The sequence below is a fragment of the Malaclemys terrapin genome, chromosome 1, assembly GCF_027887155.1.
Source record: "Malaclemys terrapin pileata isolate rMalTer1 chromosome 1, rMalTer1.hap1, whole genome shotgun sequence".
Taxonomy (NCBI): Eukaryota; Metazoa; Chordata; order Testudines; family Emydidae; genus Malaclemys; species Malaclemys terrapin.
Window position 1 is genome coordinate 142,912,546 of NC_071505.1, and position 16,671 is coordinate 142,929,216.

Below are 16,671 nucleotides of genomic sequence, written 5' to 3' on the forward strand. Positions count from 1 at the left end.
GTCTATTATGCATCAATGCTGTTATTTCTATCAAACTTGTTGCACAGGCCTCCTTAATTCTGACATTTCCTAACTTTCAAGTCACCATTGCCTCTGCCAGCTTCCCAGTACTGAAAGCCCAAACTTGGTACTGCATGACATTCTGATTAAAAAATCTAGTACAATACAAAAAAATAGTGTACACATTAAGTGGATTAAGAATTGGCTAACTGATGGATCTCAAAACCAGTGGTCAGGGAGGAATCCTCATCCAATAGGGATGTTTCTAGTGGTGTTCTGCAGGGATTAGATTTAGGCTCAGAACTATTCAATATTTTCATCAATGATCTGGAAAGTAAATATAAAATTTACAGAAGATGCACAGATTGGCGGAGTGGTAGATAACGAGGATATTGCAGTCATACAGAGCAATCTGGATCACTTGGTAAGCTGGGCCCATTCAAATAAAATGGATTTTAGTACAGCCAAATGCCAAGTTATACATCTAGGAATCAAAAATGTAGGCCATACCTACAGAATGGAGGACTGTATCACCGAAAGCAGTGACTCTCTAAAGTAGTGGTCCCCAAACTTTCCGTGTGGCGGGCGCCGGGCTACTAGCCGCCGAGGAGCGTGGCCGCCGGGAAGCGGCAACACGAAGAAGCATCGCCGCCGAGAAGTAGTGTTGTCAAGAGGCGTCGCCGCCGAAATGCCGCCAAAAATCAGCGGCATTTCGGCAGCGACGCTTCTTCGCGTTGCTGCTTCTCGGCGGCATTTTGGCGGCCGCTTATCCAGCGGCCAGTAGGCGGGCACACATAGATGCCCTGGCGGGCACTGCGTTGGGGACACCTGCTCTAAAGGATTGTGTCATAATGGACACATAACTTAACAGGAGCTCCCAATGCAACACTGTTGCAAAATGGTGGCCCTGATCCTTGTATGTATGAGCAGGAGTAGGGAGGTGGTTTTACTTCTGTCTATGGCATTGGTGAGACTGATCCTGGAATAGTGCATCCATTTCTGGCATCTACACTTTGAAAGGGATGTTGAAAAAATTGAGGATGTTGAGTGTATGGAGAGAGACCACGTAAATTATTTGAGGGCTGGAAAAAATGTCTTGTAGTGAGAGATTTAAAGAGCTCAATCTGTTTAGCTTAACTAAAAGAAAATGTAGAGCTCACCTTATGGGTCAGAGGCCTCTCCCAGAGCTTTCCCATGCAATCCAGAAATGTGAAATTGACATCTTCATAAGGTTCACTGTCACAAGCTGGGTTCTGAATAACAGTCCTGAGCGGACAAGAGTGGTGGTTAATTTCACTTGATTGTACTGCTACTTAGCAAACCTCTGAATAGCAGCAGTGACCAGAACCAGTTGTTTGGAGATTCAGGAAAGTGACACTACATTAGTAACTTGAGTCACACATGTAAGATCAGATGGTGATTGGGGCAGTTTATATACAGAACTCTGGTGCTAGGGTGACAGGCATAGATATCTAACTTTTTAAATAATTGAGAGCTTAAATTCTGCAGTCATGGGGCCTCCTCATTCACCATTTAGAAACAAGTGGAGTTGTTGAGCCTAGTAGATTTCTGTGATTAGCATCAATGTATTGCTGTAAGTTGATTTTGACTGCTGTGTTGGAGGCTTCATCTGAGGACTTTCAGAAACCTATAGTCTCCTTAACAAAGCTAGATATGTTGGCTCACATTCTCCTGACTTTATATAGCAGGATTGAGGTCAGGCTTGACAAAGCCCTGGCTGGGATGATTTAGTTGGGGATTGGTCCTGCTTTGAGCAGGGGGTTGGACTAGATGATCTCCTGAAGTCCCTTCCAACTCTGATATTCTATGATGTATCTAGTTGGACCAGGATGATATACCTATTTTAAGGTGTCTGTAGCCCCAGGGAATCCAACCAAATGGAAACAGAAAAGTGTTAATGTGTTTGAAGTTTCCAGTAACTGATGTGACTGCTCAGTAGTGAGAAGCTAGCATAGGTGTTTGGCAGGTCACTGGTGTGTTTACAGAAAGCAAGCAGGTATTCGTGTTGCTGTCTTGTGGGGAAGGTGATGTAGGGTATTGTCTGGTCTTGTCAAGCCACCTCAGGTGATAGGAGGACTGGACATGGCTGCGATGGCTAGCTGGTTGTAGGTGGCACATATAGATTTGATAGTATGTACATTAGTAGGATGACTGTTGAACAGTGTAATTAAGAACACGGATACTATACATGCCCTGCCATGTGCAGGCATAAAATTTAGTCTTTAGTTTGAATGAAGGGTGGCTTGGGAGACAGAGTTAAAGTTGCTTAAGCTACTTTAATTTTGCATTTCCCTTCTTTCCAGTTTTGTTCTTAGAGTAACCTCTGAGTTGTCTGGCTTTCAGATGTTGTTTTTAATCTGCAATGCTCTTTTGTCCTCATAAACTACTATTATGTATATGAAACCTTGACTCAAGCCCTTCTTTTGTCTGCTGGACTATGCTGACTTCCTAAAGCCCATACCAGACCCAGAGGGACATTTAGAATCATGTAAAAACTGGATTTAATAACTAAATACAATACATTGTATGGTTAAGCACTTGAATCAAAATCCTTGCATATCTGTATTCAATAGGTCATTATTATCTGGTTGTGTTTTTGCAGGCCTCTTGCCTTATACAGTTAAACAGGGCCCAATGAGTGAGGCAGAGGAACTGTTAATTGAACAGTGAGGGGGCAAAAGTACTGTTCAGTTGTCTCTGGGCACCAGATGAAGCAGGGGTCTTGTGGCTATAAGTGTGATTGTGTTCTTGAAGATAGTGTCACAATCACCCAGATTTATGGGGACAAGAGATAAGGTTGCACATCCACCCTTAACTTTGGCATTTCCAAGTTGTGAGGGCTTCTGTGTAACTACACACTGTTAAGGTAATGCATACTGGAAGGAGTAATTTGAACTCCTTTGACATGTTGGGAACTATATTAACTCTAACCACTCAGGAAAAAATCCTGGGCTGTACTGAGAATAAATTTTCATTGAAACTCTACAGTGTGCAGCACCAGTTAAGAAAAACAAAACTGTTAGAACACACATACAGTGGGATAAGAAATCATTTTGGGAATATGATGTCATTGTATAAAGGACTTCACCTGCAATTTCTGGGCCTCCCTCTCAAAAAGAATATACCAAAATAGTGGTGGTTCAGAGACAGAGAGTGAAAATGATTAGAGGCTTGGGGAGATTGGGACTGTTCAGTTGAGAGAACAGATGAGTGAGAGGAATACAAACTAATGAATGGAGTAGAAAAAAGGTTGATTAAGATGCCCTTCTTAAACTTTTATCATAATACAAGGGCAAGGAGACCTTCAATGAAATTGAGAGGCAGCAAATTCAAAAATTATAAAAGGAAATTATTTTCTTACTTAAGGTAACGTGAATTTTCTCATTATCCATATAAATAACCTATTTTGAATCCAGCTAAGCTCTTAGTCTCAATAGGATAATAAGTTCCACTGATTAATTATGTATGTGTGTATATAATAAATACACATTTCTTTTAAAGGTAGATAACTCCTCTTGCTTCAGGCATAAGCCAAATCACTGCTTGGGGTTTGGAAGAAACTTTCCCTTTGGGCAGATTATTCCATAATTGTCCACTAGGTGGCTGCTTGCATCTCCCTCTGAAGCATGTGATACTCGTAGCTATTGGATACAGGACACTGATTTAGGTGGACCATTGATCTTATGCATTGATAATTCCTGTTTCCAGGTAATATGAAGCTGTCTGGAATATGGATCACTGCCTTCTTACAGAATTTCCCAAATCTTTTAGTAAAATCTAGAATTCCATACAAAATTGTTACACCCCCATGTGTGATACAGTAACTCCTCACTTAAAGTCATCCTGGTTAACGTTGTTTCATTGTTACGTTGCTGATCAGTTAGGGAACACGCTCATTTAAAGTTGTGCGATGCTCCCTTCTAACATCGTTTGGCAGCTGCCTGCTTTGTCCACTGCTTGCAGGAAGAGCAGCCCGTTGCAGCTAGCTGGTGGGGGCTCGTAACCAGGGTGGACCGGCAGCCCCCTATCAGCTCCCTGCTCCCCTAAGTTCCCTGTGCTGCAGCCGCCCAGCAGGCTATCAATTGCAGGCTGTCAATCGCCGGCAGTTAAGCTATGTGCTGCTCCTGCCCTGTGCTGCTCCTGCCCTCTGCCTTGGAGCTGCTCCAGAGACTCCTGCTTGCTGTGCAGGGGAGGAAGGGGTGGGGGCTAATGTCAGGGTGTCCCCCTGCTCCTGCACCCCGCTTACGCCTTTTCCATATAGAGCAGGGAGGGGACACGAACAGAGACAGACATAGAGAGCTTGGGGCAGCAGCTGCTGTCTCAACTTCCTGATCCACTTAAAAAGACAATGCACTTAAGAGTAGGTCAGCTTACTTAAAGGGGCAGTGTGCATCTCTCTCTCTCTCTCTCCCCCTCTCCCACACACAAGTGTCTGTCTGCTATGCTGTCTCCCCTCCCTCCTGTTTGTGCTGCCTTGTGTGAGAGGCTACATCAACAACAATGTGTTAACCCTTGAGAGCTCAGCTGAGTGCTAGTTCATCATTTAGCAGCAAGGCATTCCCTGGGAAATATCCCTCCCTCTTCCATCCTCTGACTTCACCACCTCAGCCAAGCTTCACAATCATCATAGCTATGAACAGTATTAAATTGTTTGCTTAAAACATATACTGTGTGTATATCTATATAATATATTATTTTTTGTCTGGTGGAAAAAAATTTCCCTGGAACCTAACCTTCCCCCCACCCCCACCCCCGTTTACATTAATTCTTATGGGAAAATTGGATTCGCTTAACATCGTTTCACTTAGTCGCATTTTTCAGGAACATAACTACAAGGTTAAGCGAGGAGTTACTGTACTATTAGAATAGTGGGAAACAGTTGTTTACAAAAACACCCAGGAATTATTTTAAATATAGCATGGATGAAATACTATCTTTAAATGGTTATAACTGCAAAATGCAGACAGATTTTTCACCTAAACACCAAAAGGGCATGTGACCTAAGGATAATCTCTTTCCTCAGCATCAAGTTTCCCCCCCCACCCTTCTACTTAGGTGCCAGAAAGGCTTTTTAAATAAATCACATCTTTTTAAATGATTTTATTCTGCAAATATGGTAAAATCATTTTCGGTCTGACTTAAAAACAAAAATAAAAAAAACACTCCCTTGGGTAGAGACCGACCAGGGGAATTTCTGACTTTAAGGTGACGATTTGACAAAGTTTATTAATAATGGAAAGCTTAAATAAATAGAGATATCCCATCTCCTAGAACTGGAAGGGACCTTGAAAAGTCATCATGTCCAGCCCCCTGCCTTCACTAGCAGGACCAAGTACTGATTTTGCCCCATATCCCTAAGTGGCCCCCTTAAGGATTGAACTCACAACCCTGGGTTTAGCAGGCCAATGCTCAAACCACTGAGCTATCCCTCCCCCCGGGAGATTCCCTTCAGCAACCTTTATTGGGGATGTTGCAACATACTCTGACTATAAGAGATATGTTGGTCCAGGTCCATGACTGGAAGTTTGACAGCTCCACTGCTGACTTGCTGTGTAATTTTGGGCAAGTCACTTCATTCAACTCTGAGTGCCTCAGTTTCTGTTTGATGAGGATGATACTGACCTTCTGCAAAGCTTTCCTAGATTTATAGATGAAAAGCCGTTATACAAGAACTAAAAGTCAATTCCTTTAAGGCCATGGGCCTTGGTGAGGAAAGCAGAGCAAACGAAATGAGTTTCTAGGCCACACTGCTCTGATGCATAATATTTGGTGCAAAAATATTTGTGAAAACTTTTCCTAAAGTGAAAAACATCCTATTTCTCAAACTAATTAACTCTTTATAATGTCCCCACAAACTTGCTTTCTAGCCAAGGATCACATATACAAAATTTCTAGTTGATCAGTTTCATTTTGTCTGAGTGGTAGAGACTTATAATGGAAAAATAGTTTTTCCAGTGATTGCACATATGCATCCCCTTCTTGGTGTCTGTGCACATAGCACATGGCCATCAGAAACTTTTTTTCCCATAGGGCAGCTCGAGCACCCTCTGCTGCCACACATTTTGCAGGTATAAAGGGCAGAGCTGCCCCTATCCTCCCTCAATTCCTCCTTACTGCCCATGACAGTTGTTGGAGCTCCTGTTCATTGCCAGAATGGTTTTCTCTGTGCCCTGGTCACTGGGCTTCAAGCGGTGTGCTTCTTGCTCAAAGCCTATGCCATTGAGCGACCCGTACAATAGTTGTCTTAAGTGCCTGGGCGAAGCATACATGAAAGAACAGGAAATCAAACCTAGAATGAAAAAGGATAGGGAGGTGGCGTTCAGACCACCATCGGAGCTGCCCCAGTCCAGTTTGGTGCTGAGAGCTGCAGCTTCAGTGAGACGCATGCCTGCAGCATTGTCAGAGTCCTGGCAGTGATCATCTTCACACATGCTGAAGAAGAAATAAAAGTCTTCCAAAGAGGCTCTGACCAGGAGACGATCTCCACCCTCTAAGTCTGGTAAGAGAATGAGTTGAATGGAGTGCATTTGAAATCTAAGCACTCCCCCTCCAAGTCAGTGCCTAAGTCAGCACACTTGGCTCCGGTACCTTTGAGCCCACCCACCAACTTCAGCGGCAACGCAGTAAGGTACAATCTCCATGCTGGCTACCGTGGAGGGATTCAGGGTGGCAAAGAATTTGCTCTGCCTCTTGGTGCTGATGGTGCTGGCAGTGCAGGAGTTGGATCCCCCCAACACTGCAACTTGCGGGATTACACCAGCTGCTTAATTCCCAGACAGTCAGCCCAGTAGTATTGTCTAAGGGGAAGCCAGCAATGATGGTGACACTTCGCCCATCACCAGGTTCTCGGTGCTGGTCCCCAGCACCAACTGAAGCAGCCCCTCCATGGTCAGAGGAAGGGAAAACTTTGTCATCAGACTCGGAGGTTCGATCTTACATCTCACAATCCCAGAGCAGAACCCACCAGTCCCTTCTGAGATCCTCTCTCTCTGCCTACCATTGTGACCCCATGATGGGAGCTACCATGGGAATTGTCAGGAGGTCACTGGGGTCCAGCCCCATATCAGTGGCCTTTTTGGAACCTCTGGGATTTCCTCCACAGCTTCTAGATCCTCCCCTCATCATGCCTACTCCATGCCCTCATCTAGGCAGGTGGTGTCCTCACACTGAGCTGCTCCACTTTCAGTGTCCAGTACCAGGCCTGGTACTGAGCATCAAGAAGAGGCACTGGAAGCAGAGGAACAGTCTGTGGAAGAAATTCAACTCCCTCCAGTCTTGGCTTCCTCCTCGTGCTCTCTGGACGAGGCGGTTTCCTCGGAGGCAATTTTACTCCTCCTGGTGACTTTCAAGCTTATTTGGAATCATTAGAGGGTGGCTTCAGACTTGGGCATTCACGTTTGAAAAGGTCAGGGAGTCCTCACGTCTGACATTTTATTAGGGATAGGTCCCTCTAGGGTAGTACTGCTAGTAAATGAGGCAATACTAGAGCCTATGAAGGCTCTGTGGCAGACCCTTCATTGCCTCCCACCTCAAAGCAGGCAGAGTGAAAGTCCTATGTGCCATTCCAAGGCTTTGAATATCTTTACTCCCACCCGCCTTCACGGTCATTCATCATTACAGCAGCTAATGAGTGTGTGTAACAGGGCATCTGGCTGTGTCCTGTCGTTCCCCTCCCTCCACCCCCAAAATCAAAGGACACAAAGAGATTGGACTTTTTTGGAGGAAGATTTATTCAACTGGGGCATTGCAGATTTGAATTGCCAACCAACAGGCTCTGCTGGGGTGGTATGATTTTAATTTCTGGGGCTTCATGGAGAGGTTCAAAAAACTGCTTCCTAACGCTAGGCAGGAATTCTCTTCCTCGGTGAATGAGGGCAGGCTCTTAGTGAGAACATTGCTGCACACTGGACTGGATGCAGCATTCTCAGCATCTAGAACCATGGCTTCTGCGGTTACTATGTGGGAGATCCCTTTTGGTTACAGTCTTCTGGTTTTCCCTGCAAAGTCCAGAATACTATTCAAGACTTGTCTTTTGAGAATCCTTCTCTGTTCGTAGACCAGGTGGACAGCAAGCTCCATAAGCTGAAGGACCACCTTAAAGTCCCTAGGTTTGTACGCTCCTGCTCCAATCAAAAAGCACTGCAGATGCACCTCTGGCAGGACCTATAAAAAAAAAGAAGTCCAGGGGACATAGGTACAGGCCTCCCCTTCCTTTTGCTTTGGCTCCAGCTCCAGGCCCTTCAAGACATCCAGAAAGTGCCAAACAGTCATTTTGGTGAACCTGTCAAGGTCACCATATCAGTCTCCATCTCTCCAGACCCAAATTTCCCCACTTTTGCAAACACTCTGTCCCACTTCCTTGGTGCTTGGTCCCAAATTACTTCGGCCCAGTGTGTCTTGAGCGCGGTGGAGGTGGTCTGTACCTTCCAGTTTGTTTCAATCCCTCCGTCCCCATCCCTCTTCAGGGACCACTCTCACAAGGAACTCTTCCAAGACGTACAATCTCTCCTTCCGTTGGGGCCTTAGAAGAGTTCCACAGTGTCTGAGGGGTGGGGTTTTATTCCCTCTATTTTTCTAATAGCAAAGGGATGGGGAGCAGGTTCTCAGACCAATTTTAGTTCTGCGTCAACTTAACAATTTCTTTAAAATGATAGTGTTGCATGGTTACCTTAGCTTCTGTTGTCCCCACAATTCAGGGAGGAGATTGGTATGCTGCCCTCAGCTTTAAAGATGTCTGCTTTCATGTGGCAGTCAACCAAGCTCACAGGAAGTACCTCAGATTTCTGGTAAATCAAAATCATTACCAGTTCACCGTACTACCATATGGCCTGTCACCAGCTCCCTGAGTCTTTACAAAAGTTATGGCAGTGGTAGCTGCATTTCTCAAAAAATTGGGAGTTTAAGTTTACCCCTACCTATACGACTGGCTTGTCAAGGGCTGATCTAGACTTCAGGTACAGTATAGTGTATAGCTCATCCAGTCAATATTCAGTGCTCTGGGACTGCTAGTCAATGCCGACAAGTCTCTCCTCTTCCTGGTCCAGAGGATACAGTTTTATAGGGGCTGTACTGGACTCTACTCAAGACAGAGCTTTTCTTCCGGACTAAAGGTTTCAGGCAATTTGATCAGTTTTTATAGATATGGAAGCTCACCTGGTCACAACAGCATGAAATCATTTGAGGCTCCTGAGGCATATGGCCTCCTGCATTTCCTTGGTTCAATACGCCATACTGCACCCTAGAATTCTACAGGGTGGGCTGAAGTGAGTCTTTTTGCTGAGCTGCCATCTAGACTCAGTGGTGAGGGTGCCTTCCTATGTCCTCACCTCTCTAAATTGGTGGATAAGTTCCCTTTGCTGGCCCACAACAGACACTCATGTTAGTGATGGACACATATGCCCTTGGCTGGGGAGGCCCATCAGGGTTCTCTACAGACTCAGGGTTTATGGTCCCCAGAGGACTTACCTTTACACATCAGCATCAGAGAGCTGAAAGCTGTCAGACTGGCATACCAAGTGTTTCTGCCACCTATCAGGGGAAAGAGCCTGTTAGTCCACACAGACAACACAGCGGCAATGTTCTACCTCAACATGCAGGGAGGAGCCTGCTGTTCTCTACTCTGTTAAGAGGCAGCTCTGCTTTGGGAGCTCTACATTGCCAACTTGATAGATATAGTAGCTTCTTGCCTCTTGGGGGTCCAAAATAATTTAGCAGACTGCCTGAGTTAAACATTTGCAAGTTACCACAAGTGATCTCTTCATCCAGATATGGCCAGATAAATCTTCCATCATGGTGGGTTTCTCTAGCTAGACCTATTTTGCATCAAGAACCAGCAGAAAAAGTCAGCAGTTCTGTTCCCTACAGGATCACAGCCCAGTTCCCTGACAGACATGTTTTTGCTGCAGTGGTCAGGCAGGCTTCTCTGTGCCTTTCCCCCAATCCTGCGTATTCAGATGGTATTACTAAAGATAAGATAAGACAAGACCAGGCCAGAGTCTAACTTATATCCCCAGTGTGAGACTCCCAACACTGGTTCTCCACTCTCCTGGCATTGTCAGTGAATCCTCCAATCTCGCTTCCACTAGACTTGGACCCAGTCTCCCAAGATCATGGTGACCTATTCCAGCTGAGCCTACAATCCATTCATTTAACTGTATGGATGCTCCTGGCTAGATATTAGAGAGTGGTCTGCTTGAAAGGAGATTTAAGAGATCCTGCTAAATAGTAGGTGGTGTTTTACAAGAGCTACTTGCCTCTCTAAGTGGAGACTTTTTTGCATCTTGTCTCACCAGTATGTGATACTACTGTCCCGTTCTTTGGTTCAGCATATTCTGGACTACTCATTGTACCTGAAACACCAGCTGTTGGCTGTTAGTTTGATCAAAGTACACGTGGCAGCTGTTTCAGCCTTCAACCCAAAGGTGGATAATTGCTGTATTTTCTTTAATGACATATCCATAAGGTTTTTGAAAGGCATAATCAAATTAGATCCTCAGGTGCAAGACCCTGTTCCTCTGTGAGATCTAAATTTAGTGTTATCAAGCCTTATTGGTCCCTTGTTTGAGCATTTGGCTACTTGCTCTCTGCTGCATCTATCAACAAAGGTGGCATTTTTGGTTGCAATCACCTTGGCCAGAAGAGTAGGAGAGCTGTGTTGCCTTAATGTCTGGGTGTCTCTATACTATATCTTTTAAGGACAAGGTTTACCTGTGTCCTCATTCGAGGTTCATCCCAAAGGTAGTGTCATCCTTCCATATCAGCTAGCCAATTTATTTGCCTGCGTTTTACCTGAAGCCACATTGGAGCAGGGAAAAGGAGTGTTTATGTACCCTGTATGTCAGGAGAACCCTGGCAGGCAAACTTGATGGCTTTTTTTATTGCATTACAAAATTAGTTGCTAAAAGGAATGCAGTGAATTATGTTATTCAGATTTGATACTGTGACAATATTCATTGTTGTTTTTTAAAAGGCCTAAAGGGACTGTTGTGATCGTAGAGTCAGACCTCCTGCATCAAATCCAATAACTTGCATTTAAACTGGAACAGATATGTTAGAAAGATATCTAGGGCCAGATTTTCAAAACGGCACTAAGTACATCTAAAAATCTGTCCTCCAGTCGTGACTTAGACTCCAAGTGACGGAGTATCTACCACATGCTTTAGTAAATTGTTTCAATGGTAAAATACCCTCACTGTTGAAAATTTGTCTTATTTCCAGTTTGAATTTTTCTGACTTCTGCTTCCGGCCCTGGGATCTCATTATGCACTTATTTGCTACATTAAAGGGTCCTCTATTATTGGATATTTTCTCCCCCATATAGTTACTTAGAGACAGTGATCAAATCACTTCTTTGCCTAAGCTTTGAAACAAGCCAATACATTGGACTCCTTCAGTCTCTCAGGCAAACAGGTTTTCCAAACTGTGAATCATTCTTATAGAATCATAGAATATCAGGGTTGGAAGGGACCTCGGGAGGTCATCTAGTCCAACCCCCTGCTCAAAGCAGGACCAATTCCCAACTAAATCATCCCAGCCAGGGCATTGTCAAGCCTGACCTTAACCTCTAAGGAAGGAGATTTCACCACCCTCCTAGCGAAAAAGTTTTTCCTAATATCCAACCTAAACCTCCCCAACTGCAACTTGAGACCATGACTCCTTGTTCTGTCATCTGGTACCACTGAGAACAGTCTAGAACCATCCTCTTTGGAACCCCCTTTCAGGTAGTTGAAAGCAGCTATAAAATCCCCTCCCCTCCCCTTCTTCTCTTCTGCAGACTAAACTATCCCAGTTTCCTCAGCCTCTCCTCATAAGTCATGTGCTCCAGCCCCTTAATCATTTTTGTTGCCCTCCACTGGACTCTTTCCAATTTTTTCACATCCTTGTTCTAGTGTGGGGCCCAAAACTGGACGGAGTACTCCAGATGAGGCCTCACCAATGTTGAATAGAGGGGAATGATCACGTCCCTCGATCTGCTGGCAATGCCCCTACTTATACAGCCCAAAATGCCGTTAGCCTTCTTGGCAACACGGGCACACTGTCGACTCATATCCAGCTTCTCGTCCACTAACCCCTAGGTCCTTTTCTGCAGAACTGCTGCCTAGCCATTCGGTCCCTAGTCTGTAGCAATGCAGGACTCTACACTTGTCCTTGTAGACCCTTGTAGATCAGGTTTCTTTTGGCCCAATCCTCTAATTTGTCTAGGTCCCTCTGTATCCTATCCCTACCCTCCAGCGTATCTACCACTCCTCCTAGTTTAGTGTCATCTGCAAACTTGCTGAGAGTACAGTCCACGCCATCCTCCAGATCATTAATGAAGATATTGAACAAAACCAGCCTTCTCTGAGCCCTGTCCAGTTTTTTCAACATAATTTTTGAAGTGTGGATACCATGATATGACATGATATTCCAGTAACAGTCTCATCAACACTGTATGGAGGTAATATTACTCCTACCCAGTATTCAGCACATCTGCCTGATAACTTGTACAGCTTCTAGTCACATTAGCCCTCCTAGCCACAGCATTGCAGTGGGAGCTTGTGTTCAACTGGATGTTCTTTTCAGCATCTGCGTTCAAGGATGTGGTCAGCCATCCTGTAAGTATGAGGTAAAAATTCACCCAACATTTCACATGCTGTATCTAAGTCCAGGGTTGAAAGTCTTTGGAAAGTTTGGGTTAATAAATGAGCTTTTGGTTCTTGGAAATCATTCTAATCCTTCTTTTGGATCTTCACATCTTCAAAACAGTTTAATGTTAACATTTAAAACATCTTCCACTCTGTTGGTCCTGGAGAACACTGATGCCTATGATTGTCTGAGGAGATATTTAACTTTACTTGAAAAAAATAATGGCGCACTCAGGTAGCGTGTGAGTTAGATAGCCGAGTGCGGTGTCAGTGCATTATTTGGATGCATACCTTATATTAGGATCCGGAAAAAAGGTTGAATGAGAAGCAGGGGAAGATGAATGTGGGAATGACTGAAAAAAGGAATTAATGAATGGTGGGGGAGGAAGGAGCTCTGAGCAGTGGTAAGTATCTGTACCAAGGAGGTGGGACTTCAGCTACTGGACTTGGAACAAGGGCATGGCTGGATAGGGTCTGTGGAGGTGTCAGGTAAGTGTTGGATAAATGCATTTCTGCATTGCATATACTAATCAGACTGATGCATATTTCATAACTGTCACCCGGCCCCAATGTGAATAGCCGTGTGTGTGTGTGTGTGTGTGTGTGTGTGTGAGATGGGGTAGACACAAACACATGGAGGGGAAGGGATCTCCTGGGGAAGAGGGAAAAGCCACATCTGAATTTGAGGGGATGTCTAAGAACAATGGGTTCTAATTCCTGCTGACTCCCAGTATCTACTGGGACTCCTGTCACCAAGCAATTCTTAAACATTTTTTAATACTTAAGGAAATTCCCAGACAAAAAAGTCATCAATCTGGAGTGAAAGTTGGAATAATCTTTGGATTAGTCAAAAATCCTTTAGGTGGCCTTTGAATTTTCTCAAGCATTAACCTGGAAGTTCCAAGTGCACGTTCCATGGGCATGTTTCATTTTGCTAAAACCCCCACAAAATATTGAAAAGTCTACAAATGAATAGTTAAGGCCACAACATACATTACTCTGCCCCTGTAGTGGCACCCTGAAGAGTAGCCAGAGACTTAGACAGCCTTATCTTTCCATTGCAGCAGCAATCATTAAAACTTTTAGACACTATTAGACAAATGGTGTCTTGGAGCCATATGCAGTCCTTGGAAAAAAACTTTCTTTATCAATTAGTGATAAATAGCAGACAGAGGTCAATCATTTCCCCCTGTTTAAAGAGCCTATGTGCCACCAGAGATACATATGACCATAGCGCTAATGTGTCCAAACTCCTAGAGCAATATAATGAAATATGGCAAGGTTATGGAAACAATAAAAGTGTTGAGGTGATGAAGCATCATGTTTGGTATTCAAGGCACATGTGAAACCAGTTATAAAAGCATTCTCTGTACTTCTCATTTTCAACATTCTACTCAAACTGTACAAGTACAATACCTTCTCCAAAGAGGGGGCAGAGTTAAGGTGGTGGTGATCTTAACTGCTTTTGCAGACATTCCAGCACTTCCTGGTCAGCTTTTATTGTGAAGTGGAACCTTAACCTGGAAATCCCAGGTTTTCTGTCCTTTTTTCACCCCCCAACAAATAAATAATAGATGAACAAAGTTTTTTGTCTGGGAATTTTTATTTCTATTCCCATCATACCTATCTGCTTATGCCCTTTCTAGGGTGCTGTCTTGTCTCCCATTTCTCATCTCTTCACCAAGCTAAGTGGATTTAACTCTGACTCTCCCAAAAACTTGACCAGCCTGGTCCCTGGAGTGTGTCTGTGGCTCTTCTCTGATCTCCTCCAATCTGTCGCTCTTTTTCTGAGATTGAGGAGCCCACAGCTGAGCACAGTATCCCAGGTGGGGTCTCCCCAGAGACACAGAGGGACTATCCCCTCCCTGCTCTGGGACATTAAGCCTCTGGTAGTGAGGACCCCACCCTGTTAATTTTGGTACATGTTGGGGCCTGCCCCATATGACACTCTCTCTTCCCCTCATCCCGGTCCCAGGTGCCGGATGTGTTCGCTGACGTTCTATTCCAAGTCGGAGATGCAGATCCACTCCAAGTCTCATACGGAGACAAAGCCACACAAGTGTCCTCACTGCTCCAAGAGCTTTGCCAACAGCTCCTACCTGGCCCAGCACATTCGCATCCACTCAGGGGCCAAGCCCTACACGTGCAGCTACTGCCAGAAGGCCTTCCGCCAGCTCTCCCACCTGCAGCAGCACACACGGTAAGGGTGGAGAAGGCTGGGGCCTTGCTCACTGCATGTTGCCGTCATCCCAGCATGCTGCAAACACACTAGGCTGGGGTAGGTTTCAGAAAAAAGAGTCCTTGTGGCACCTTAGAGACTAACAGATTTATTTGGGCATAAGCTTTCGTGGGTTAGAACCCACTTCATCGGATGCATGAAGTGAAAAATACAGGAGCAGGTGACTGGGGCAGTCACTGTTTCCCATAGGCTGGGTATCTCCACTCACCAGTTCTGTAGTGGTGCTCCCAAACACGTGGGAACTGTTGCCTCAGTGAAGGTCAGGACAGCCTGTTCTTAGGGTCATCTGAAGAGAGGTGATACTTCCTGTGAATCCTAGCCTGACATTACCAGTGGGAGTCTTGAGTAGGTATAGGGCAGTCCACTTCCCCCTCACTCCCAACACAGCTCTGCCTGTACCACCACCTGTCTTGCCACCCCTCTGCTATTCCAGTCCTGGGCTTCCCACACACAGCTCTGCCAGTGCCCCTCAGTCTAGACTGTACAGCTCCTCTCTCTGGCCCCCTGGTGCAGACAGGCCTTGGTGTCATACACCCTGGGGGCGTGTGGGTTCAGTCCACGTCTGGAGTTCCTTATATGTAGCCAGGTAGCGTGGTGCTGTCCCACCCCCTTCGTGCCCTCATTCCATCCACACTAGCCAGATGGTGGTCGTGTCCAACTGCTGCTGCTCCTCCTCCTCTTCGGCAGGATCCACTCCAAGCTTCACACAGCGATTGTCAAGCCGCACAAGTGTCCTCACTGCTCCAAGAGCTTCGCCAACACGTCCTACCTGGCTCAGCACCTCCGCATCCACTCGGGGGCCAAGCCCTACAGCTGCCGCTACTGCCAGAAGGCCTTCCGCCAACTTTCCCACCTGCAGCAGCACACACGGTAAGGGCCACAAGAGGCTGGGGCCTGGCCCTAGCCCCGCCCCCCACCGCCGGCATGCACCTGTGGAGTACGCGCGCCGAGCATGCGGGGGGCGGGCAGGGGATGCGGCAGGCTGCACCCCCAGGAGGACGCGGCCCACCAGAGAGAGGATGGAGTGGAGGCTGCGCAGGAGACACTGACCACGTCAGGGCAGAGGTTGGCACATTCTGGCCTTGGGGGATCCTTGGTCTTGCACCGTGGGGGGCACAGAGAGAGAGACATTGGTCATGAGGGATCCCAGCCTGGCACTATGGGGGTTGGGCACTGAGACTGAGTGTGTGGAAGCTTTCCCTGGCATTGCAGGGGGCACAGAGACACAGATATCACCCTGAGAGGCAGAGATTTTGTGTGTGCCCTGAGCAGGAGCATGTCTCCTGGCACTGTATGGGCAGAGATGCACCTTAGTCATGTGGACGCCTATGCTGGGGACAGAGAACCTGGACATACAGCCACTTCTCCTGGCACTGCTACAGATACCAAGCTGGCCTGTCACTCCTGTCCTTGTCATCCTCTGTACCCAGCCTGATCCTATATAATCTCCCCAGTTTCTCTTCTAGCTGGGCATAGGAACAGAGCAGGGCCCCCTTGTCTCAGTAAGGTTATAGAATAGTGTCTGCGGGTAGCATCGCACCCATTCCTGCTTGAGTGGCTATGGGATCTTGTCAGGGCATCAGGTCATGGGGATCCATTTTGACTTCTTGTTCACTGCTTCCTATTTGTGCTCTTCCTCCCTGACAGCATCCACACTGGGGACCGACCCTACAAATGTGCCCACCCAGGCTGTGAAAAGGCTTTCACCCAGCTCTCCAACCTGCAGGTAAGGGTGTGAGCTCACCCCAAGCCCCAGTGGAGGGAGCACACAAGGCTGCAGGGGAGGAA

At 46.0% G+C, this 16,671-nt stretch overlaps 1 protein-coding gene across 10 annotated transcripts in view; it reads left to right on the forward strand.

Annotated features, from left to right (window-relative positions):
• The window catches only part of ZNF384 (zinc finger protein 384), a 39,000-nt gene that overhangs the window by 13,968 nt on the left and 8,361 nt on the right, over nt 1–16,671 (forward strand). For 8 of the 10 annotated variants that reach the window (XM_054041746.1, XM_054041699.1, XM_054041755.1 and 5 more), the window contains 3 exons: nt 14,620–14,844; nt 15,571–15,753; nt 16,531–16,609. In XM_054041746.1, the coding sequence (XP_053897721.1) occupies nt 14,620–14,844; nt 15,571–15,753; nt 16,531–16,609 (487 nt within the window). The remainder of the gene's footprint in view (nt 1–14,619; nt 14,845–15,570; nt 15,754–16,530; nt 16,610–16,671) is intronic. The other 2 variants (XM_054041772.1, XM_054041780.1) reach the window with 1 other exon arrangement.